Source organism: Ceratotherium simum, chromosome 23, assembly GCF_057802395.1.
Source record: "Ceratotherium simum simum isolate JZ-2026a chromosome 23, ASM5780239v1, whole genome shotgun sequence".
NCBI classification, from domain to species: Eukaryota; Metazoa; Chordata; class Mammalia; order Perissodactyla; family Rhinocerotidae; genus Ceratotherium; species Ceratotherium simum.
In genome coordinates, this window is record NC_141922.1 from 32,584,287 (window position 1) to 32,610,735 (window position 26,449).

General features: G+C 35.2%; 1 protein-coding gene across 3 annotated transcripts in view; it reads left to right on the forward strand.

Moving 5' to 3' along the window:
* ANGPT1 (angiopoietin 1) overlaps positions 1 to 26,449 on the forward strand; it is a 249,471-nt gene that overhangs the window by 189,048 nt on the left and 33,974 nt on the right. For all 3 annotated transcript variants that reach the window (XM_004431258.3, XM_014788115.2, XM_087447548.1), the window contains exons 5-7: positions 5,354 to 5,481; positions 13,568 to 13,669; positions 22,970 to 23,136. In XM_004431258.3, coding sequence (XP_004431315.1) covers positions 5,354 to 5,481; positions 13,568 to 13,669; positions 22,970 to 23,136 — 397 coding nt within the window. The remainder of the gene's footprint in view (positions 1 to 5,353; positions 5,482 to 13,567; positions 13,670 to 22,969; positions 23,137 to 26,449) is intronic.

The following is a 26,449-nucleotide window of genomic DNA, read 5'->3' on the forward strand; positions in this document are numbered from 1 at the left end:
CCAAGATAGCAATTGTGTGCATTATCTCTCTTTGGTGCTATATTTAAACTGGTAACATTATAGCCCTAGAGGCTGTTGCTAGCCATCTTGTGACTAGGTAGAGAGTCAACAACAAGTGAGTCAAGAAAAAGATAAAGAAACCAATTCCTATTCACATTGTTTGAAACCTAGTCATGCTTTACCTAAAGCTCTATCCTAGATTATTCAATTACATGATTCAATAAGTTATCTTTTTGCTTAAGCCAGCATGAGGTAGGTTTTCCCCTATCATATAAGACACTAAAGATGGACATAGCTATCATGAGCTATGATGGGAGACCTACTAGTATGGTAGGTCTTTCTCCCATCAGACTGTGATCACATTAAGGGAAGGTTGTGATTTTCTTATGTTGATATCCCTGTTGCCTAGGAAAAATCATGCAAATAGAAGATATTCTGTCAACATTTGTTGAATTAATATAGGATGGACTAAACTAAGAGGGTCAGAAGGCAGGTGTTTTAATTGAGAAACCAATTTAAAAGACTCAGTCTATTTGTCTTATATTTAGGCTTTCATTAGTTTTTAACTGATGACAACTAAGGGAGGATAGTGGGACCAGTGAGAGAAAGAGAGAACATAGCGTTTGGAAGAAAAGATTAGGTAACATTAAACAAAAGAAAGTTGGGGTAGCAATAGGAACTGCCCCACAGACAAGTAGAAATATAGATCTGGAGGTCAAAAGATAACCACACAGTGACAAAAATGCTTGTATCTTGGAAATCTTCTTCTGTGTAGAATTTTGAAACCATGATACATAGCCTGCAACAAACAGCAGATGTAGGGGCCAGCCCGGGTAGCATAGGGTAGCATAGTGGTTAAGTTCACCCGCTCCGCTTCAGTGACCCAGGGTTCACGGTTTCGGATCCCAGGTGCGGGCTGACGCACCACTTATGGAGCCATGCTGTGGCGGGGTCCCACGTAAAGAAGAGGAAAGATGGGCACGGATGTTAGCCCAGGGCCAATCTTCCTCAGCAAAAAGAGGAGGATTGGCAACAGATGTTAGCTCAGGGCTAATCTTCCTCACACACAAAAAACCAAAAAACAAAAAAACAGCAGATGTATAAGGAATAGACATCCAATAATAGAATTTTGGTGGACATCTATATGGCAGGTGAGGAGAGGAAGAGAACCTAAAGAAGGTGAAAGAGAAAGAACAATTAAAGAAGTAGAAAAAGGACTAAGAGAGGTCAACACAAAAAGCAACGGGAAAGATTGGCAAAGACTTCTGTGATATAGAGAAAGAAGGTGGAGGAGATTTATATCAAATGGCTTTGACCTTCATGGTAAACCATAAAACAAATTTATATCTGAAGAGTAAGAGAAGACAGGAGTGAGATTTAGTCTTGAAAAAAGTGGAAAGATTTGAAATACACTTTTCAGGAAATGTAATAGAAAGTCTATTAGAAATGACCGAGGGTTTGACTGAGCAGCATGGAGAACACAGCTGGGTTTACGAAACATGCATTTGGATGGCCTTAAATCGCCTCACTTGAGTATTTGCAGTCTAGAAGTGGGGGTGAGAAAGTGAATAAACGTCCTTCCTTGGGTCAGAACTTACCCATGCAAGGGGTTAGGGGATGAAAGGACAGTAGATGGAGAGCACTATGAATTCTACCTAAACCGTTCTTTAATGCCTGACTCTGAGATGGAAGCTAGAACGAAAGAAAAGGGAGGCTAGGAAGGGGCTGATTGTAATGGTGGGGATCTAGACTCTGAATTAGAGGAAAGACAAACTCATTAAGAATTGAAGAATGGGAGAGGAAAAGATAAGAGTAGGTGGTCAAAGAAGGAACTTTTAGATGTAAAGATCAATTTTTTAATTCAATCTTTTAAATCAATCTATTAATATAAAAAAAGTTTAAACCACTTGGACAGATAAACACTTCTATCAGGTCTCCAGATCGCTCCACCCAGCTCTGTCCAGTTGATGCTTCTTTTATCCTCTTCCATCAGGCTGTTCATGTCTGTCTCTTGTCATTTACATACATTCTTGCAGGCATTATCTTTCATCTTATTCAATCTCAAGAGCTCCTACAAAAATGTATCTTTAGTTCTGACCCTTGTAACGTTCAATAAATTCATGTTAGTTATTGTCTTTCTATGTTTTAAAATGTTTACTAGGTGTCCAGTGTTACAATGTCTAATCATAACACTGAAATTCAGAACTCTCCAGTACTTAACAAAGAAAATAATTAGTCATGCAAATTAAAGTTATGAGATTAAGACCTCCTCAATCAATATATTGTATATACATCATGTATCATTTCATCTGAAATAATCTGTAAATCGTAGCTATTCAGATAAAATCTTACAATATACAGCAAGATTAGATTACCTATGTTTTTTAAGAGTTAAACAACATGGTATGACCTGATGAATAAATGAATCAATGATTCATTATCTGATTAGCCAACTTTGACAAGGAGAGGCCAGTTCAATATAATCCTAAATGTAACCAGTTAATTGTAACTTCCCTGCATTTAGTCAGCTGCAGTATTTGGATTGGAGCAGCATCCACTACTCCATTGACTGGACTGGCTAGCCTTCCACAGCCTGCTAGTGTCCTTTCCAGAAGAAAGAATAATAATTTAATGTTTCCATTAATAATAACATTATTATTACCATAACAACAATAACTATCATTTCTTGAGTACTTACTGTGGTTCAGTCGCTCTGCTCTGTGTTACGTAATTCACATACTTACCCCAGAGATATGTCTAACTGCCCACTTTATAGATTGCAAAAAGAAAGAAAAACTCTGAAGGTCAATCTACCCTTATAGAAGGGGCCTTCTTCAAACCATAGTATATAATACAAATATCAAAGGTAAGCTGTGAATGAAGCTGTAAAGTTGATTTTAAATGCTGTAATATTCTAAAATGTAGCCTGGATCAAACTTTCAAGCATAATGTTTACTAATTAACAAGTAATTAAAAACAAGCAGTGTAATCTTTCTGGAAAAAATGGCTATTTTTTCTGGAAAGAATGTGTTTCAATTTTTCAAAAATACTAAACTATATTTCAAGACAATGAACTGTCTACATCAGATATGTTGCCATAACAACAACAACATATCCACAGTTATAACCATAGTACTAGTTGTACCTTTTATGGTAGAATCCTCAAATCATTTTTCCAGTTATAAGACTTACAGTCATAGTTTGGACATCATTTTTATACAATTAGTTTCAAGGAAAATAAGATGATACCCAACTTTTTCTTTTTTCTCGGTTATTGCAAATGTGAGTGAAATAGCTTCCCTCTTCCCACACAACAGCCTCTTCACCCACATCTGCCCAAAGAGAAAAGAAAGGGGGAGGGGAGGTGGCAGAGAAGTGGGAAGGGAATGTGTTCTCCTTACATAACTAAATAAGGGAGGGCAGGAAGTGGTATATGCAACAAGAGAAGCATTTTCTCCTTAGATAAATGATTTTCTCCATCTCTCACACAAAAAAGGAAAATGGGTTTACCGTTGAATTCCTGTTGACCGCATCTTCCTGTGTTGTTCATCCTCTCAAGGGATCATAAATTTTAGTTGGCATTTCTTTACATCCCATTTTTTTCATCTAATTTGGTTATTTTCAACTTTTCAACAGAAGATCAAGCATTTAGACCTTAGGAAGGTTTTGTTTTAGAAAAATATCAGTCCATTAGCTTAAAATAAGTAAGCACAAGTGAACAGCATTGATGTTTTGGAAAACAATAACTTTATATAATCCATTGACTGCTCAATGCCTTGAAAGATGACTTTTGAGTATGCATTTATATATTCATTTTTAAATTGTTATTTGCACACATTCTGTGCAATGCTTCTCCACTATCGTATGAACCCATAACCCTCTGATTACTTATTCTGTGTTGATATTGCAATTGTGATGGTGGTGTTTAGATGTAATTATTAATATAAGTAGACAAAAACCATTAGTGTAGACGTAAGCTATATAGAATACTATGATACTATTAAATGTTATAATTCTATGTTTTTGTTATGACAACATATCTGACATGGATATTGCATTTTCTTGAAATATAATTAAGTACTTTTGAATTTGAAATATTTATATTGAGATAGTCATTCTTTCCACCAAGATCAGACTGTTTTTAATTACCTATAAATTAGTAACATCATGCATTTTAAGTTTATTTCAGACTAGTATTTTAGATTATTAGAGCATTAAAAATCAATTTAAAAGCATTGATTCCTAGTTGACCTTTGGTATTCTTATTATAAAAGACTATTGTGTCTCAGTGACTGAAAGCAGATATTTATTAAATAACACGAGACTTTCAGGGCAAGATGATATAATATTCTTAATCTTAAAAAACTTCTAGAAAATGGTTAATGAAACCAATTACTAAAATAATATATATTTATTAGAAAAACTGTCATAAATGTTATATAAATATATTACTTATATCCTTAGCTAAGGACTATTAAATATGAGTCATTTTTGTATTTTGATCTTATTAATAAGAACTGAATAGTGGATGAAGCTCAGTCAATAAGTAAAGTTCCCAGTAGAGACTCTCTCTAATTAAATTTCCTTTTCCGCTTGACTTCTAGCCTGTACTGAGCTCTTCCCGTATAAAGCTTAATTTCAAATCTTATTCATTTTTCTTCTTTTATTTGTGTATCATCTGCCTGATAGTTTAACTTCAGGGCATTAAATAAAAAACAAAGTTCACCTCCCTTTTCTTTCTGGGTAGTTAAATTGGGTCAGAGGCTCTTTTCTACTTTCTAAATCTAATTATTTTGAGAAATTTTTTTTAAATAAAATTTTCTAGGAGCTCTTCAATGTAAAGCCACAGAAAAACAGTACTACCTACTATTAACATTTTAAACCTCCATACTGTATTTTTATATTTGAATTTGTGATCTTCATCTCTTCTTCCTCCAAAAATGATTTACCATTTTTTTTAAAACTTTCCCATGCAATGTAGGTAAGAACATTTTAGAAATTTTTCATGAACATTAATGTAATTGTTACCAATTGGAGGTATTACATGATCAGGTCATTTGTCCTTTGAGTTAATGTTCTGGAAAAGTTCTAGAGAAAAATAAGATTTAAGAAATTAAGCAAAATATAAAAAGTATTCAATTAGAAATTGCTCTACAGATTTTTCCTTTAGTTTTGTAATCTTGTGAGTCACCTCAAATCTAGTATTGTCTTTATGATTACTTTTTCACCAAATGCAATATTGACATTTGTTTGGAGGAAATGAAGACTTGCTTAGCTATACTTGGAGTCCATTTGGTTACTAATGGTGCTGATATTCTCATTCACATATTGCAATCTTTTTTTTTTTTTGCAGTTTTACTAAAGGGAGGAAAAAAAGAGGAAGAGAAACCATTTAGAGACTGTGCAGATGTATATCAAGCTGGTTTTAATAAAAGTGGAATCTACACTATTTATATTAATAATATGCCAGAACCCAAAAAGGTAAAACCAGAAGTGTTTGTTTACGAGATGTAAAGCAGATCCTAGTTGCATTGCTGAATAATCAGATTGATTTGTGAGCTTGTTAAACCGAAAATATATATGCCTGAGCTCTTTTCTCCCAAAGATACTCTGTTTCCCAGGTCCATAAAAGATGAAAACCCTATTGTACAGACCGCCCCCACCCCCCACCTCCCATCCCTCTTTCACACAAAGTTTTCTGTTTATTCTCTGCTCATTCCTGGGATGTTCCATTGCTCATAAATGCTTGCCTTGTACAGATTACGTGTTGAGGTCACATGTACTTCAAGTGCATGGGGAAGAGTTCGGAGCCATCTTCCAAAGTCCCAAGGACCCAGATGGCACACATCATCTACAGTCCAAATACTGTGGAGAGGAAGCCAGGGACATATAGCTATTTGCAGAATCACTGCTCCTATTAGGGTGGGAGAAACCTATCTTGACTCACAATCTTGAAAGGATGTGCTTTTCATATTTACCTAAAAGAGTGGGTTGGAGGATAGGATTTATCAGTCTGTTGAACAGGATCCAAAGTAAACTTTGAAGTAAGCAAACAGTATCTTCCTGCTGTCACATCTCTTTTATATACTCTTTCTCCCTATTTATTCATTAAATCATCCATCCATTCCTTCATTCAGTACATATTAAGTGTATGTCATTCATTTGTCATTCACTGGCTAGGGACACAATATAGAATAAACAGGTCCCACTGTAGTGATGAAGACAGACTATTTATACAGATAATTATTACATGCTGTTAGAAGTGTAGTGATAGAAACAGTCTGTTTAAAACAGAATGTATGGAGAGCCTTGAGGAGAGCGCTGCTTTGCAATATGTAAAAGCTTTAGCTAGAGGCCCAAGGCCCCAAGAGGACCACCTGCCCTTGCAGTGCTCTATCGTCAGAGGATGAAACGATTTTCCTCCTCTCTTTACCCACCTAAATTACTAGTCCCATGTCCCCATTTCCTCTGGGTACTGTGCAAATGCTCTTGGAAAGCCTTCTCTAATTCCCTCCAGCAACTTTGCATGACTTTCTTACTACCAGACTTCTATAAGGCAAGGATTGTGCCTTTTTACCTTTGATTTCCTGGGATCCAGCATGGTTTGTGGCACATAGTAGGTCCTCAGTAAATATATGCTCAAATGAATGAATAAATGACCTGCCGATGATAACATCAACACTTCTGTGTACTATATAGTAAGTAAACCTGACTGACTTAGTCTTCTTGATCGTTAGTCTCCTTTGACGGTGAGGGAAATGAATCTCGGAGACCAGTTTGCCAGAAGTCACATAATTGTCAAGAGGGAGAGTCTGGACTCTACCAGCATTCTTTCTCTGCTGATTTCAATAAGGATTACTAGTTTAAGTTAGCTCAATGTTTTTTTCCAGTTGCTGGAACAGAATTTTCTTCTAAAAAGAGGCCTTCCATGCTGTTCCATAACGGGGGTAGCGGGGAGAAAGCGCAGTGGGTAAAAAGGCAGGAAGCACAGTTCCATACATTGCTACCTGGGCCACCTACAAGAGAAGTTGATTTCACCTGTTTTTCATTTCGAGCTTCTGTTCAAGCTTTCACTGAATCAAGTGCTCCACAGCTTAAAAAAAAAAAACTGTGAAGGTACAATGGCAAGTCTAGCAATGGAGAGAAGAGGGAACCTATTATAAGGAAGAGCCTTTTGGATCCTTTGGATTATGTGTGTCAGAAACCGTCCTGGGGGAGAGGAGTGGAGCTAACATAAAAACTCTTTGTAATTTACCTACATTGCTGCCCAAGACCTGAAAGAACCCCTAGATTATTCTCAGTTCCACTATAATGAAACTTGACTATAAAGATAAAAGTTAACTAAAAATATTAAATGACTCTCCCTTTAGACTCCTAATGGTTGTATGATATATACGAATATAACAATAAAATAATTTTTAAAGTTTTACATTAGCATTCACACTTCTAGAATCCTTTTCTCTCCATCACCAGTTCTGCCACGTGGCCCTGGTGCAGGGGAGCAGTTCAAATAAAGTTTTGATTATTCCATGAACTGTAATTCATGTATAACCATGGTTCAATAGTTTTTGAACTATTCTAGTTCAAAACACTTCGAGATGCAAATGATGCACAGGCTATTTGCAGAACCACTGTTCCCGTTAGGGTGGAAGAAAACTATCCTATCTTGACTCATAATCTTGAATAAATTTGCTTTTCATATTTATATAAAAGAGTGGGTTGGGGGATCCAATTCGCTAGTTCAGTGGCTGACTCCTGCGTTGGTTTCATCAGGATAGCACGATTTAAACTTATACCTGTGTGAGATAATGGATCTTGCATATTACAGAGCTTCAGGGTTGTCTTTGAATAAATGAAATTTAAAATATCAAATCCACAAATGTCAAATATGTGCTGGATTAAACTTCTAAAATTTGGGCCTAGGAAAAAATAGTAGCCCAAGTAGGTTGGCAGTAATATCAGTACAAGCCTGGAAGAGGCAAATTATATCACTATAGAAATGGCCTCATGGCTTTTCGGAGGGAGAAAGGAGAATTTCCACATCATCTGGTCAGGACTATCATTAGATTTAGTTTTATTAGAGATGGTAGTAGAGTGTGGTAAGAGAGGACATTACTGAGCAAAAAGAAGAAAGACTTTGGCCTTTTTATTGACCTAGGTGTTTATTCCCTTGTTTTATTCTTTTCCCTTTGTGATCATGGATCATCGCACAAGTGGTAATATTGTTCTATTATGGATACGTTAGACTGATATGCTTACACTTTTTTATAGGTAGCAAATTTTTTAAAAATCCCTTATTATAGTCACATAGCATGGCATTAGTAAGAAAAATGTCATATGAATTTCCCCAGTGTAATTTAGAAGCTGATTAATAGAATAGTTCAAATGTATTGAGCATTTACAATTTGCCAGGACCTATTCTAAGCACTTTACATACATGTACTCACTTGTTTTCAATACTCTATGAGATAGGTGCTCCCATTATCCCTATTTTAGAAAAATAACTTGCCCAAATCATGTAAATATTGAACACAGGCATTGTAAAAAGGAATCAGCTCCAGACTGTACCATCTTAGCAGGGGGCTGAGTAAGATAATTATTAATATTAGTGATGGCTGAAGCTGCACTATTCATGATTTTTGATATGAACCTATGTGAGTGACACAGGTAAGAGTTTATTATCAGAAAATTATGTAAAATTGATTTATGTTCAGATTATAAACGACCCCACTTTCTTCTACCCTGTAATCTCATTTTCTTCTCCTATTTTGATATAAATCATTGATATCCTCTCAGTCCTATAAGAAGTGCTTGCACAATGCATTTTTAGGACCTTCACCCGCTCAGGTAGATTGCGCTTTGTAGTATAAAGTTTGGTGCTACATCTGATTAGGTGAGCAAAAGCTTTGCTCATTGGAATACTTGCAGAAATTCAAGCAAGGGTAAGAAACTCAAAGCAAGCCTATATAAAAACAAAACAAAACAGAAAGTTCAAATATATGGGATATGGATCAATCAATAAAATTGGGCTATTTTGACAATTGACAAAAATTATTAACAGGAATTATTCATCTTTTAGGCAGAGATAGTTGCAAGTATACAGAATTGTTATAGTGATTGTTTTGACTGACATCGTTCCGTGCCAAGAAAGAATATCTGCAAAAGTTAGAACAGTGTTATCTTTTCAAATGTGATGTGGAAGCCAAAGGCAGGTTTAGGACTATTAAATTTTTCAAGCAAATAGAAAATGAGAATTAGATCATTTATATATTTATTTTTTACTTTTATATCATTAAGGGCTTGTGGTTATTTTCCTCTCTGAATTCCCTTCAATGCATAGCAGTAGGAAATAATATTTTCCTTTTATTTCATAAGTTTCTAAAACCAAATGCCCCATAGCCAGCTTAGTTTCATTTAAAAAAATGAACCATTAAATCATAACTCTGCTTATTGTAAAATATTTAAAATTTTTTTTCTGAATTCGTAATTCCCCTAATTCTTGGAAAAGGACTATAACAAATGTGTTGAGCCTTTTTTATTTAAGGTTATGGAAAAATAATTAACATCCACAAGCTTAATCATTCCAACTTGTATGGAGCATAAAAGCATAAGAACTATGTGAATCAAATTTCCCTCTTCTGTTTGGGTTTAAATCTCCGTATTATGTTAAAATGTATTTAATGCTTGAAAGCTTTGACCTTGCCTGGGATAGGAGCCAGTTCAATCTTTTCTTGGATAGAGTTAAGCCCAAGTCATATGATCAATAAATACAACAGGCATAGTAAATGTAGCAGGGCCTTTGTCTACAGGAAGGACACCACCGGATAGCATAGACCACACAATACTGGCGAATGAACTTTTCAAGTCCTTTTATGTCTCAAATCTTTTGAAAGCAACCACCTATTTTCTTGAACTTCCTTCATCAGTTAAGCATAGGCTTTGTATTTTTCTTCTGACTAGAAATAACAGGGTATTTTTTTTTGCTAGCATGAACCCAACTTAAGTGTGTATATATAATAAAAAGTAGCATGCTCAAAGATTAGTGATGCCAGTATTATTAACAAGAAGCTGGTAATTGTAATCATAAGGACAATTTATTGAACTTTTATATAGTTTGGTTTTGTACCTTCCATATTATTGATAATAAAGTATATGCAATGTTATATATAATAGTAAGCTATATTACAATATATGAGATATATACAGAGTATATAATACATAATATAAATACATGTTATCTCATATGTAAAATACATCTAACAGATAAGAGTAATGACAAAGCCTATTATGTGCCAAATACTCTTATAGAAACTCTATATGCATTAACTCCTTTAATCCTTACAAAAGATATGAGAACAGAGGTGGGATTTGAACACAGGTAATTTAGCACCCAAGTCCATGCCCCTAACCAGTGTGCCATTCAGCTCTATTGTGCCCGTATTCCACAAATGACAGCTGTTATCATTGCTGTTATTATTGAGTCCTAATAAGAATAATAAGTTGGATGTGGAGCATACATCCAACTTCTTAACTTCTTTGCATCTCAGCTTCCAATGCAGTAATCTGCCTGGGTAACTTCTATCTCCCCATGTAGTTCTGACTTTCTCTGGGTCTTTATCTAAGAAGTGCTCTCAGCACATCTTAACGTTTTCAAGTCACTGGAAACCTTTGTTCAAAAGGAAAATTGCCTTTTTCTAAAATTTGTGAGTGATTTTAAAACTTTAAGTGCATAGAATTTTAATAACCTAGGTAACAGTAATAAAAAAAAAACATGAAGAATAGTTTTCTCTACATACTCTGTGTTTATAAATATAGTTATTCCTTTCCCTGAGTATGTAAGTGGACTTTATAGCTTTGCAAACACAGTTTGGCAAACTTTCAGGCAGTCAATGTCCATTAGGAAATAAAAATCTGGAAGAGAATTCTGGATTAACCAGTCAAAGCAGGGTAAAATTTAATTAAGAAACAAATGACATTTGTTTCCTCTAGCAAAATGTTTTCTTGACATTTTCACTTACTCTTATTTAAGTTTCACCAGTAGAGTTCCACCTCGGCCACTTGTCTTGAATCACCACCTATGCCCTCTTTAAACTATGCCATCTGGATTTTATTCTCATAGGAATTCTGCAGTCTCTCTGCTCAAGGTCACTAATGGCTCCTTCATTTTAAATTTAAGTGTGTGTTTTCTTAATCTTTATTTATCTTGACTGTTCTGGAATATTTGATTAAGTTGATCACTTCCTCAACTCAAAATCCATCCCTAGCTTTCATTGAATTTCATTAATCAAGTTTTTCTATTTTATCTTTCCTTATTGCATCTCTATTCAACAAATATTCATTTAGTACCTGCTAAATGTACCAGGCTAGGCACTGCTCTAGGCACTGGGGACAGCAGTAAATAAAATGAAGTACCTTCCTACCTAAAAGTTACTGATGTATTTTATCTCCGTCAGTTGTTCACCAAAGCCCAGCCTTGAACCCTCCTCCCTCCCCCGCAACACACATCTCTTTCCACTTTTTTCTTTATTTCTTTAAATAATCCATCTCAATGCTATCAACTACTGCTTTCAAGCAGATTACTCCAATATAGTTTTTAATTAGTTAGACACAAGGTTTATATCGTGGATCCAGTGCTTGTTATTAATAATAACCATTGGTAAGTTGCTGAAATACTCTAAGCCTCCATTTTTTCATCTATAAAATGGAGAAAATAATCATACCTACATCATAGGGTTGTTGTGAGATAAGTTAGAAAAATACATGTAAAGTGTTTAAATTATCTGGCACTTAACAAGCATGCTAGTGTTAATGGCTATTTTTTTCTTATTTTCTTATCCATATTCCTATTCTTGGTCTACATCCAGTAGATCATCTCTAACTGATCAATAAACTCCCCCTTTTGGATGACTATGCTACCTCAAACTCTAGGTGTCCAAAACCATTATCATTTCTTTTCTCATACGTTAGCTCTCTTTCTTAAATTTCTTATTTAGGTCACTGTCTCTATCATTCTTCAGGTTACTGGAATTGAAAATTGTGGACGCCTACATCTCCTTAATCCTACAGGAGCAGTCACTATTGAAACTTTTAGATGTTTTGAGGACACAATTCATATTTTATTCATCACAATATCCCCAGTTGTAACACAGAATCAATGCCCAAAAATTCTAGTTGAGTGAAAAATAAGTATGTGAATTAGAATTAGAATTAAGGAGAACAAAAGACTAGCTAAAGGTTATGTTGAGGACAAAGAGCTACAGAAAGGTTAGAGGATTAGTGAGGAACTAATGAGTCAGGGAGGGGAATTTCAAATTTATAATCTTGGAGGTGAGTCGATTCCTAGGGTTGATGAAGACATACTGATGTGTGGCTGTTGTCAAATTAGAGGGAGAGCCCTCGGGAGAGCAGTTGCCTATTTTATATGCTCACAGAGAGGGACGTATCCCTTACTTCCTTTCACTCTGAGGAAGTACATGGACAATTTGTCCTTTGAATGACAGTTCTTGCCATTGTTTTCATACCCTTTAGCCATTTGTGCTCCAAATTTAATGCCTCAAGGAAAATTCTTGAGGTTTTTCCTTTAATCAAAACTTAGCTCTATGCCCACACAGCCTGCCTGCTGCTGTTGCATTATATCTACACCTTTAGCCAGCCTCCAAAATGCTTTTGTAGTCAATTGCCAGGGGAATGGTGTTTCTCATAGCTGGGCCCTTGAATAATCAAGCTGCCACATTCATGCTACATCAATTACAGTGATTGCTTTCCAAAGATAATCCCATTACAGATATCTTTCTCTCCTTGGGTGGACTCTGGGGTAAACGAATCAATTTCTAAATAAATACTATTGTATTTAGAATAATTGAAATAAGCATAATTCTTTGAAAGATTTGGATAACTTTTCCATGTGGGAAAGAAATGCTTCTCACAGTCAACAGGAATACAGTATGTCATGTTCTCTTCTTATGGTTCATGACGAAATTTCGACCAAATAATGTGTTCTCCATATGCTGAGGACCAAACTTTGCCTCTAATGTAATAGTGAACCGTCAAGAATAATTATTATAGTATGTAAGAGTATAGGAGTTAATATGCAATGAACTATGTAATAGCTAAATATGTATGATTTTTTAAAAATTATCTTTCCAAAATCTTTATTATTATTATATTGCCATTTCAATTAATTAAAGATTTAAAAATTATGTTTTGGCAAGAACATGGTCTGTAATTTTGGAAACTTTAGTACCATTTTTAACACAAATGCCATTACCATTTAAGACAAACATTTTTTTAAAATTTTTTATAGTCTGAGACTGAGACAATTTTCAGTTGACTGATTTAGTTTTTTACAAATAATTTATGCACATTTGATGGAATTTAATCAGAAACAACTTGAGTACAAGAAAATATGACCAATAAGATGTCTAATTAACATTTTTCAATGTAGCAATTTTTATTCTTTTTATCTATAGGCCAATCCATCCTATTTCTATTTTGAAACATATCTGATATATGTTTCTTTAAAACAGACATAATTTTCACTTGACATTATTTTCCCTTTATCTGTCAGGTGTTTTGCAACATGGATCTTAATGGAGGAGGTTGGACTGTAATACAACATCGTGAAGATGGAAGTCTGGATTTCCAAAGAGGTTGGAAAGAATATAAAATGGTAAGATGGAAGAATTCATGTGGTTTTTGATGTTTTATCATGAAGTTATTTTCACCACACTACGTGAGAAACCGTTGTATTTTTAGGTGTTTTCAGTTGTTTTAAAAATAAAATGATACGTTAGTGACATTCTTTTCATTAAACACAAAGCACTCATAAATCATTTTGAGTAAATGATTCCCATGTGTGTATCAGAAAGAAAAATGTATTACTGAAATTATTTGGTGAACTGTTATGTATTGTCTGGATTTGTTCCTGGTTGAATGAGGGTGAGAGAAGCTAGAACTTAGACCCAGACTGGGTACATGAGGCAGGACAAGGGAGGTGTACAGTGCTGTGGGTTGTGGAACAGGATGGGTAGGTACTACCAATGGCCTCACTCACATGGCCAGCAAGTTGTTGCTGGCTGTTGACTGAGAGCTCCTCCATGTGGCTAGGTTGGGCTTCTCCAGTATGGTGATCCAGGGTCATCAGACTTCTTATGTGGCAGTTGGTATCCCTCAAGCACAAAAATGGTAGCTTCCAGGCCTTTCTAAGATTTATTAGACCAAGAAATGGCACAGTGTCACTTCCACTGCATTCTTTTGGTTAAAGTTGATGACAGGGCCAGTCCAGATTCAATGTGAGAGGAGTACACAAGGGTGTGAACTGTGAGGAATGATTCATTGGGGTCTCCAGAATAACAGCAGACATCATCATCATCATCATCACCATCATCATCATCATCATCATAGCTAACCCTTTCAATGCTTAATATGTGCCAGCTCTACATAAATTCTTATGTAATTTTTATATCAAACCTATTATCTAATACTGTCTCCATTTTAAAAGGAAACTGAGCAAGTTGGGAGAACAACTTTTCCAAGATGGTTTAAATAATCCACAATCAAATAACCACAGTCAGTGCCTACAGTATTCACTGTTAAAATCTGCTGACAAAATGTCAAGGCAAAGTAATAGAAAAGGATTTCCATTTATGGACTAATTCTCATCTTTTACATCTAAATCTTCTGGACAATTCTTGTCTTGAAAAATTTTTGACAAATTCCCCTCTCAGAAGATAAAGAAAAAGATGAAGAGAATATTGTACTAGCCTAAGTTCTGTCTTGATATTCTTGTAGAAAATGTGTAAAACTGTGGTTAGTCAACACCACAGTTTATCCACAGGTTCGTAGTTGGTCAAACGACAGTAAACAAAGGTTTTAATCAATAAAGGGAGGTCTCTAGTGGTGTCTCTGTGTCTACAATATTTTTATCAGATACACAATTGAGTACTCTGAAAGTAAGTTAATGTAGTTTGGAGTTACACAAAGTTGGAACCTTGATATCTTCAATAAACTGTCAACTCAAGATGGAAAGGTAGGCTAAAGCCAACAAGATAGAATTCTACAGAGATAAATGTAAAATCTTTCACCTAGATCAAAAATATGCAACATCAACTGTGAGAGTATAGGATTAAAAAATGTGACAAATTAGCTTAAGAATGTGGTATTTGAAAGATGGAGAAATCGACTTGGCTATAAGCTTATTTTGTGTTGTTCGTTACTAAAAACAAACACTGAAGTAGTCAGTCTACATTAATAGTAGTTTTTAGTTGCAAAAAATGCAGAACTCACTGGTGTCTGCCATGGTCTTGTTGCATGAAGAATATTCTGTCAATTCTGGAGGCTTGCCAACAAAGGAACTTATCCTAGAGGGTACAAGCAGGATGGGAGGAATCTGGAAACCATAGCGGGAGCATGTGAATAGTTAGGGCTCTAACCAGGAGAAAAAAAGAATTAGGCATAAACCTGATTCACTGTCATTTTAATTGACTGGATGGAGATATGTGGTACTGGAGCCTGCTACTCAAAGTGTGGTCCAGGGACCAGCAGTACCAGCATTGTCTGGGAGCTTATTAGAAATACAGAATCTCAAGCTCCACCTCGGACCTCCTGAATTAGAATCTGCATTTTAAGCCTGCTTTAAAGAAGAAAGCTCCATAATGAATGGAGGAACATTCCAGAGAGGCAAAATTTGACTAAGTATAAACAAAACTCTCTAGTTATTCTTTCCAACATGAATGGACTGCCTATTAAGTGATGAGGATCCCTCTTCAGAAGAAACACCCCAGTAGAAGTTAAATCACCATCTTTCAGGATTGTCATGAAGAATTGGAAGGTTGTTTGGATTCTGAGATCTCTTTCTGCCTATGTGGTTCTAAGAACATGTGGGAAAAAGAGTAATCTAAGTTCTAAAAGAGGACCTTGCATTATGTCTGCATTAATAGTTTGAGTCTTCATTCGTCCATTTACAAATGAAATGACTTTTGGCAAATCATTTAACCCATCATGCCTTAACTCTCTCACTTGTTCAAGGGGACATTGATAATAATACCTCACCTGCCTTGCGGGGATGTTGTGAGGATTAGATATAAGTAAAGCACTTGGCACACTGAATTTTTGATAAACAATAGTTATTACTATTATCCAAGATTAAAATCAAAGACTGCAAAATTTTTACTTGACTCTGCCAAAAATATTATTTTGCAAACCTCCTTAACTCATGATTATTTTCACTAAAATGAGATGTGAAGAAGTCGTCTGAGAAACAGACTATAAATATAGACTCAGGCAAATCTGAAACATATTACTATTAATAATAATAGAAAAATGAGTATAAAGTGTCATCATGGTGACTTTCCAAAATGGTGAGTTATTAGCTGTATGCATCTGCTGCCTTGGCAAACTAGTAAGAGAGACTGACATATGAAGTATAGCATTGATTTCATGTCTTATAAGTATTTACCAAATATGTATATTTTAAGCATTTTTTCACTATTAGAATGAGACTGAATTGTTCTCTAATCATGGCATTTGTGAAGTTTATGCGTCTCCCTTTTTTAAAATAGAAAGACTATCATGTTTTATTCAAACTAAAACAATTTATCAGCTGAGTATCAATTCTACCTGGCCAGAAAATGGGATGAGCTCCAAAATTCTGAAACATTTTGGCAAAAATGAGTCTGATGACTTTTTTGTTTTAATTAAAAAAATTCATCATATGTTGCAACTTGTTTAGCTTTTACCAAAACATGTGGTAGAAAGTGTTTCAGTCGTTTCCTCCAGAGCTTTTCTTTCACCTAAAGACAAAGTAACGTGACTCCACAAAGAATGGTGTAGATTCCTTATGCCAATTCTTATCAGTCACATCCACTTCTGCTTCCTGCATCAGAAGAACTGCTGCTAGGGTGTACATCCTTTGGGAAAACAAGAGCTTCTTGGCATGCACCACTTCCTCCTCAGTCTTCACTAGTCTACTATTATACACACTGAGACGCTTCACTTCTTTCTCAGGCACTGAGTATAGAAATAAAGTCTCGCCCCTCCTTTCTTTCTGCCTTTCATCTCTACTTCCCTTCACACGGGTTGATATCTATGGGCTGCCTCTTGCCTCATAAGGTTTCCAGAACAATATGTTAAAATTATCAACACAAGAAATTACAAATATATATTATATATTATAATTATTATTTTTAAACCTCTCTCAACATGGAAGATTTACATGTATTTGATTTTTAACATTGGCTTTAAGACTTCAAAAATCTTTTACCTGAGCACCTGAGCTTTGTTTTCGCTTAACCTCCCTTTAGGAGGAGATTCAGCAAAATCTAGTTTATGGATTTGTAAAGATGTTTGCCCAGAGGAAAGTCTGAAGTGGGCCTTTTTAATGAGGCACTTAGGGAACTATATGAACTCCTTCAAGCAGTGAGGATACCATTTAGGGGCCTCCAGCAATAACACTTATCAGCAGTGCTTTTGCATATAAAGCCCAGTCAAGCTAGGAGTTCCAAATAGTACCCTAGTGGCCCAACTTTATAGAAGGTAGTGACTAATGCCCTGGAGACAACCTGGCTTTGTGTTGAAAACAATTGCCCCCATAAACAGAGCTTCCTATTGACACAAATATTTCAGTCTGGGTACCATACCTTCTGAGAGGTCTTTGTTTCTGGAAAAAAAATTAAGAGCACATTTTCAACTGCATTTTAACATCTTCACGTTAAAAAGAGAAAAATAAGAAATAAAAGATGTTGAAATAAATCATTCTTTCCATCTTTCTTGTGCTGAGTGTGTCAGCAGTTAGAGGAGATGCGCGATTGAATTATGTGTTAAAGCACCTTTGGAAAGCCACAGCTCAGTAATGCTGACTTCTCATCTGTTTTCTTTAATCATTTGTATGAAAAGAGATGAAACCCATAAGATACATGGACTGTGTCTGGTTTCAATTGTGTTTCAGCTATAAAAAGTCAACACTTTCTATGAGCATTATCAGACAAAACAAATAAAGTATCAGAGACAATTATTTTATTAACTTGGAAAAATACAAACCAAAACTGAACATTTCTGTAGATTTTGGCAAAAACTAATGAATATTGGTCTTTCCTCTGTGTTCATTCTTTTAGCAAAATGTGGTTTTTAAGGCCTTTTTTAAGTAAGCATTAGTTTAGGTAAAATTCCAATGTCTCTTTTGCCTTTTATTAAAGAGCTAAGGGAGAAATAAAATTGGTTAACAATCTATCTGAATTATGATATCAAAATCTTTCATGTGACTGATTGACATAACTAAATGTATTTTTCATGAAAGGATATAGCATAGCATCCTTGGATTTTATTTATGAATAAATTCTATTTTTATTACTGTTGTTTATTCATTCAATAAGGACTTGCTGATTTTTCAGTATCTGCACTGAATTTTGTATAAGCATTTTTTGTTTTTATGGATGTTGCAGGCTATTTGGAGTAAAATATAGACCTATGGTAAGCTGATATGTGTGCAATAATGTGTAAACCTATCTTTTTTTTTTTTTGGATGTGCATTGGCTATCTCTTTATTTCAGGCATGAAAATGAAATTTTTTTCAAGGAAAGTTCCATAATGCATAATCAAAACTTGCCTCCTAATATGGAGTTCAATATGAAGATGAGGTTTTATGCTTGTATTTTCCCCCTGTACCACTCAGATAATTTGATCTGGGTAATATGTTCTTTCTCATTTGCACTTGGAATAGCTATTCCGCATCATAATTATATGATTCTCCACCTTTGCTACACAACAGATTCACTTGTGGAAACTTTTGAGTGTACGGATCTCTAAGCCCACCTCAGGCATACTGAGTCAGAACCTCCATGCAAGACCCAAGTCATGTATTTTTTAAAAAGCTTCACAGCTGTTTCTGATATGCACTCCCAGTTGAAAGCAACAGTCAGAACTATCAATTTATTAGCATAGGTTTAAGATATCAAAACTTGCCTCTTTTGTAGAACCTAAAACTTATGAGGTGTAGAGAGAAAGGGATTAAAAGAAATAGGACCAAGGGAGAGTTGAAGGAGACCACTTCTCTTTAGCAGTAGGAAGCAGAAGTAAGAATAAGAAAGTAGTTTATGTTTTGGTTTATGTCATAGTTTGCCCCAATTGCAACCAGTTGGTTTTAATTTCTTATTTAATAATTAACTTCTTTTAATTATTTATTTAATATTTAAGAATAATTAATTATTTAATAATTATTAATTAATAGTTAACTTGCATTAAAATGACAGTACTCATTTGTATAAACCAGCACTCAACTTTTCCTAAGAATACATTGGTTCCTAGCATCTGAAAGCCTTTTACATAATTGTTTCAGTATCTGCTTATTAATTTTCAGGCTAAGACAAGATCCTGGATTATTTTTGTTCCCTTTCTCAGAGTATAAAGGAACCTGCTTACCCTCAAATAGCTCATAGTCTCGCGGGAGAGAGGCAAGTGAACAGAAAATTACTATGTATTGTGATATAGCCTCCAACAATAATAACAACAGCTAGATTTCTAAGTGCTTCTAATGAATCAGCAGTGAGCTAAATGCTTTAGGTGTATTAGTTCTTTCTCACAACACTGTATATGGAAATGACATTTTTAATCCCTGTTTTGCACATAAGAAAACCAAGGCTCAGAAGTAATGTTGGAGGTTCCACAACAAATATGTGGCAGAACCAGGCTTCAAATTGGAGCAGAAGTAGGGAGTAGAAGTTATTTAATCAAAGCCAAGCCTTTGTTCCGAGGCATCAGATTTGTGGTCAGCCTGATAAACTATCCGATAGACAGTTTACTAATGTGGGAACCCCATTTCCCCTTCTTTCACTTATTTTTCATCTTTATGATGAAACAGTTTTTTCTGCATCACTGCACGTAGCTATTAGAAGGTTTCCTCCCTACACTATTGAACAGCCGTTTTGATTCATTGTAGCTGCAAGAGAGCATATTTAGATAGTTTTTTGGGAAGGTGCATCAAATAGAATTTTGGTTTCTAAAAGCAAATTTAGTTGCTTCCTTTTTAGTTGCTTCTTCCTCTGTTTTCAATGAGAACAAACAAACTGTTTAGAAACAGATGTTAATCTCCACTTAGAGGGAGGTACAAGCCTGCATGCCAAGATGGGAATGGAGGATCTTGCAGAAATGACACTAATGCTTGTCCATTTCTGAGGCTCACTGGCGATCACTGCATTTATCCCTGGGGGAGCTGGAGAGTTTTATCCATGCAGCTCTCTCAACAGCATGAAACTATGTGACCTAAAACTTAACACTTCATCATTCGTAGCCTCCTTATTCACATTTAATGTAATTGCTGAATCCTTTCTAACTGACAACACAAAAGAGAGGATCGTCAGGTGGTTAGAGGGAGAGTTTTGACATATCTGAACTGAAAAGAAGTGCAAGGAAAATCCCAGCAGTCTTTGATTTCTTCCCAGTGGCTGCTGCCACTGAGAATGTGCTAATTTAACTTTCAATCCCCTGTAACTTTCTTTTTTTGCTTATTCATTGTAGAAGGTAAGCTGCACTCTTCTCCCTGGTATGTAGCACCGGCTGCCATAAGAATGTGTAAAATTCTTAGCACATCCTAAATTGCTCTACTATTTCCTGCCAACTGTGGAACTTTTGCAGAGTGTGACTTGAGCATCTTAGGAACAGAGAAGAAAGTACTGTCTTTGTAGTAGTGACTTCAATGGGTCCTATATCTTTGCTCTGAACTACAGGTAGCTCAGCCTTCAGAGGGGTGCAATCTGGACAAAGGGTGTTAAGTTAATCAAAAACTAAGTTAATTTGGGGAATAACTTTAAAAATGTGCCTACATATATTAATACATTTCATTTTAACATTAAATATTAAAATATACGTTTATTTACCCATTTTTTAAAATATAGAGCCAAAGCCTGAAATTCTGGGTTAGTGGTTCTTTCGTAAAACTTTCCCACAACGATGCATTTGCATCAAATTTCTAGCTTCCATTTATTTAAACTAGAGCAAGTAAGACACATGCTAAGCAATTTAAGTTAAAAATCCCCTATCATTTTATTGTTTTTCCCAGTCTTTTAGAGTTGTTACAACAACACATAATTCAAGTGTTTTTTTAGTGATTTGCTTTTGAGAAAACTTAGATATTTAAATTAGGTTTTATAAAAAAACAAAACAAACACCCCTCTTTCCCCACTAATATTTAACTTACATAATATTATAAGTCTAATTATTATAATAACTTCACATACGGGTTTGGGACCAAACACAACTGGCCTTTGGTAAGTAACTCAATTGGCAGAGAGAGGAGTGCACAAATATATTTAATGTTTTTGATATACCCTGGGCATTAATATATTTTAAAGAAGGAATGGAGAACACTGATTCATGTGTTAAAGTTGGGTAAAGGAGAAAGCAGTTAAGAATACTTCTACTGTATTTATAATTCTGTAAAGTTGATATGCATTAAATTTGAAAGGAAACAAAAGTTTTCCAAATTCTATCATCTGTGTTGAGAAAATAAGGATTGCTGTGATTATCTTAGTACTTTCCTTATATGTCTTCTTAACATAGATAAAATGAAACCTTTTTTAATGAATACCTCAATTAACCAGAATCTGTTTCCTTCTGAAACACCAGAGTATATCCTGTGATTACTGGAGGTGTGTCTTCCAAATATTAACGTGCACAGGACAAGTGGGGAGCTTGTTCAGAGGCAGGTTCATGGGGCTGGCTCTCAGATATTTTGATTCAGTGTGGAGCTAGGAATTTGTATTTTTCAACCAGAACTCTAGTGATTATGATTCACTTGGGCACTGTAAGAAACACTTTCCTGAGACTCAACCAGCTTACCTACAACAAAGAATTATGTTTCAAGGTTACTTCTCTGAATCTCATTGCTGTACTATAGTGTTTTGCGTCCTTCTCACCTTCCTCTCTTCCTTCCTTCCTTTCTTCCTTTCTCTTTGAACTTCAATATAACATATGGAGTGCCCAGTGTATGCCAACATTCCACTAGTCTTTGAGGATTCACAAATACAACACAGCATCTGTCCTCAAGGAGCTCATAGTCTCTTCAGAAAGACAAACATATAGATCAAGAATTACATTGAACTTGAAGCATTCCCAGGGAATACTTTCTGAAGCAATTGAGAATACCCAAAATCTAGAATACCAGCACTTTCTTAGGGTTCTTTATTTTCCTATCACTAACATCACCAACATTAAGAGTTCGCTTCCTTTGGGGGACCACTTTTTTTTTTCCCACAAAGAAACTATTTTGAACACTTAACACCCATGACCGAGATTGCCCTAAAGAGAACGGAGGCATATTGAGATCAGGTGCAGAGCAGCTGGCTAGGTTCACTCACTAGCTCTTACTTATCATCTTTCTGCCTCGAAATTCAAATCCACTTCAGTAAAGCATTTAAATGATTATAGTCCTGGATTTACAGGTTTGCTTATTAATATTTAAAAATGAGAATGTTAAAGCTAGACATTCAAGGGTCTAGTATTTTGTTTAAATTATTATGTGAGCATAATTTGACTCCAAAATAACAATAACAGAACAATAATAATATTGCTAAATAACTTGTCCGATACTACCCTGTTAGTATCCATTGAAAAATGTGGAAATTTTTCATTGTTCAAAATATTCCATTAACTAGTACTTTAGAAACATTTTCAAAAGCAAGCTGTGATTGAGAAGCGTTTACTGGTTAAACCTATTAATAAGATTTATTTAATCCAAAAACATCTCATCCACACAGATTTGAATATCTGGTTTTACTATAATAAGAATTAGATATAAGCCTCAATGGAAGGAAACACAGCAGAAAAGTATTGATTAAGTAATTGAAAAAGAGTGTGTAAAAATGTGAAAGAAACATCTTTACTTTGAAAGAATGTTTTATTACTATTTACAACATGGTTAAATACTGATCAGGAAAAGAGCTTCTCTCTGAAGTAACTGCATCTCTATCTTCTTTGACAGGGTTTTGGAAATCCCTCTGGTGAATATTGGCTGGGGAATGAATTTATTTTTGCTATAACCAGTCAGAGGCAGTACACACTAAGAATCGAGTTAATGGACTGGGAAGGAAACCGAGCCTATTCCCAGTACGACAGATTCCACATAGGAAATGAAAAGCAAAACTACAGGTAAGTCCTTCTTCTGTGTAGTGGTCGACTACCTTGGGTCTAGCCACTTAATAGTTTTAGTGGGAAAATGTGAAAAAAAGAAATGATGAAAGTCATCCTTCAAAATGAATATCAGGTTGTTTGTCTAGGTCTATGACAAAGAGATACAAAAAACCCTATAGAGACTCCTTAAAAACTTTAAATTTCAATTTTCACAGACATTGTCTTGATGTTGGTTCAAATTCCAGGTGATAGGGAATTAAGTCAAGCACCATATTATTGTTATGCAAGTGCAGTGAATTCATACATATAAAACTAATGACAGAGAATTGACTCAAATTCAACGACTTGAAATAAAAACTCCCTTCCTTCTATCAAAAGATTTTCTACTTATACTTTCTTTATTTACCTTTGTTAAATTACTGTTTTTTCACATCTTGAAGGTGACAAAAGAGGAGTAAAATTTTGTTTTTGAATGATTTACATAAAAGGTAAGGTGAGGCATAATTTAGAATTTTTTGGTAAATAAGGTAAAAGGCAAAAACAAACCCAAATAATGGCATTGATATACACCATACATCATTGCAGATGTAAAAATAGACAAACTATACACTTAATTGTTAACATCTCTAATTTTTTTCCAATGAGCATCTTGCACACTAGAAAAAGAAACATTAAAAAATGACTAAGCAAGTAACGCAGTGTAGTAAATTCATTTCACAAGCACTTATTTTGTTACTTCTATGTTCCAGGAACCCTACTATACACCTACAATTTTGCAGTCAGTGACGAAATCTCTAGTTTCCCAGACCTCACAGTCTAGCTTGGTTATTAACTAGGTCACTAAACAACTGATTGGCATTCCTTGAGAACAGGGAATATATTTCAGTTACTTTTATATCACTGCTCGTTAATGCAATACCTGGCACATAGCAGGTACTTAATAATTGTGTATGTGCCTCAGTTTGGTAATCAGCAAATTAGAGTTGCAGTGATTTTAAGCTCTCGATATTGTGGCTACTCTACATCAGTCATGGAAAACAATTGTGTGCATTAGAGGGTTGGCACATTGCTTCCAGCAAAATGCAATGACAGCAACCAAGGCTTCTGTTTTTTTCCAGCCTGTGTGGCCACGTCCTCATAGTTCAACTGTTTCTGCTGCTTGTTTGTCTTTTTGAGACACACCGCTCTGTAGGAGTTTGAATCTACAACTTTTTCATGAACACGTATCATTTTATTTTAATGGATTATGTATGGGATTGGATCCTTGGAGACATAATAATCATTTTCTTAGCAAACAGTGATGAGGTCACCACAACAAAGGATGAGAAATAGATCTAAATAGTTGATAGTCCCATGGGGGGCAGTGAGAGTGTACCTAATGGCAACTCAAGAAACCAAAGAAGAGACATTTATAAAATGCGATGGAGTGTAAGAAGAAGTGTTTCCAAAGAGGTCAATATTTTGAGAATTTTATAACAAGAAAAACCACTATAAAACATCAGGAGTACTCTTATGTAAATGTTTTGACCCGAAACCTGAAACTATATGAAACTTGGCCGATGTTAGACAGCCTGACAATAGGACTAGCAAATAATCAGTCTAGTTCTCTTCTAGGCTCCTGAAGAATTTGCTTTGGTTCCTTTTCAAAATGTCTCTCAGTCCTTGTGTGTGTTTGTGTGTGTGTGGTGTGTGTGCGTGTGTGTGCATGCACACACACGCACACACAGGTCCTTGCAAGGCTGGAGTGGTAAGAAGAGGACAGTGTTTGGGCAGGCTTAGGAGGATTGTGGGCATCCGAAGTAGGCTTGAGGGTGCATGGTATGAATGTTATTCTGGCATTGGCAGAGCATTTACCTCCTCTTAGAGTGCCCTACTGCCCTCATTGAGCGTTTCCCATTCCTTCAATAACGTTTTGATTTTGATCTTCACCCATATGATGCAGATCTATGAGCAAAAAGTAAGTCTTCCTAGCTAGAGTGAGGTGTACACTCTGGGATCCCCATTTTTCTTTCTTGAGAGAATTGTGAACCCTGAGAATCAGAATTATAAATCCAGAAGGAACTTAATAATTTAATTCCAAACCCATGGTTTTAAAGAAAAGAAAGCTGAGGTCCAGAAATATGCGATATTTTGCCCAAAGAGGGAGAAAGACTTCAATATGGGTTGTTTGATGCCTACCTAGTTAGGTGTGGTTTCCACTCTGTAATGCTGCTGTAATAAAGTTGGTAGCTCTGACCCTCTCTCCTGCCAAGACCGAGTAGCAAATAGATCTATAATCATCACCTTCTCATGCAATTAAGTATTAGGATTCACACTGGCATCAAATGGGAAATTAGAACTCGTTAAAACATAATGCCTGTTCTGGTGAAAGCTTAGTTAAAATAATCACACTATAAAATGGTGTTATTCACTCCCTCAAAGAAAATCAAACGGAAACTTGAAAAGGGAAGCTACACCCTCGTGACTTCCCTCTTCACCTGTAGCATCACTCACTCCTCCCCAGCGCTGATTCTCCAGGCCCAGCGTCGGCACATGTAGCCTGAAGTTAGAACTCCAGGTGTCCAGCTTTGCCTTCGTGTGTTCTTCTTCCACTCATTTCTCTTCCCTCTGAATTAGGATGCCTTGTTTTGATAAATTATTAAAAGTGTTAATGCTAAAATTTGTATAGTATTGCATAATTTATGAAGTGATTTTTAATACTTTAATCATTTAATCCTTACAATGACTTTTTGAGGTAGGTATTATGAGATACATTTTAAAGATGAAGAAACTGAGGCTTTGGTCCACTGACCTGCTCAAATTCAACCAAATTCCAACTAAAATCAAAACTATGGAATTCATGCTAGGTTTTTTAAAATTATTTTTTACATTTTCTGTATTTTTTCTCCTTTCAAATTAAATTCAGAGGTTGTTTAAGCCTTTTTAAAAATATTCTATCTTCATAGAAATTGCATTTTGAAAACTCTTGTAATAGCTGTGACTATAATGTATAAATCTAATTTTTTTTTAAAAAACATCTTTTTCATACTCTAGACACATATTGATTAAAAGTAAGTGTTGTGAATGGATAGATGAGCTTTCAAATGTGCATGTAATGCACATATTTTTCTTTTATCCTCTAAGGAAATTCCAAATGATTTTCTCAGATAGAAAATAAAATCTTGAGAACCCGGGAGAATATAAATACGAAGAAAACAATAATGTGAGAGTGTCATGATAAACACGTCATGTGAAATAACACACAATCAATGTGACATTATTAAATACTTCCTCTAGAGAGGTAGTATTATCCAGATCCTCATCATCTAACACTCAGACTATTATACAGCCT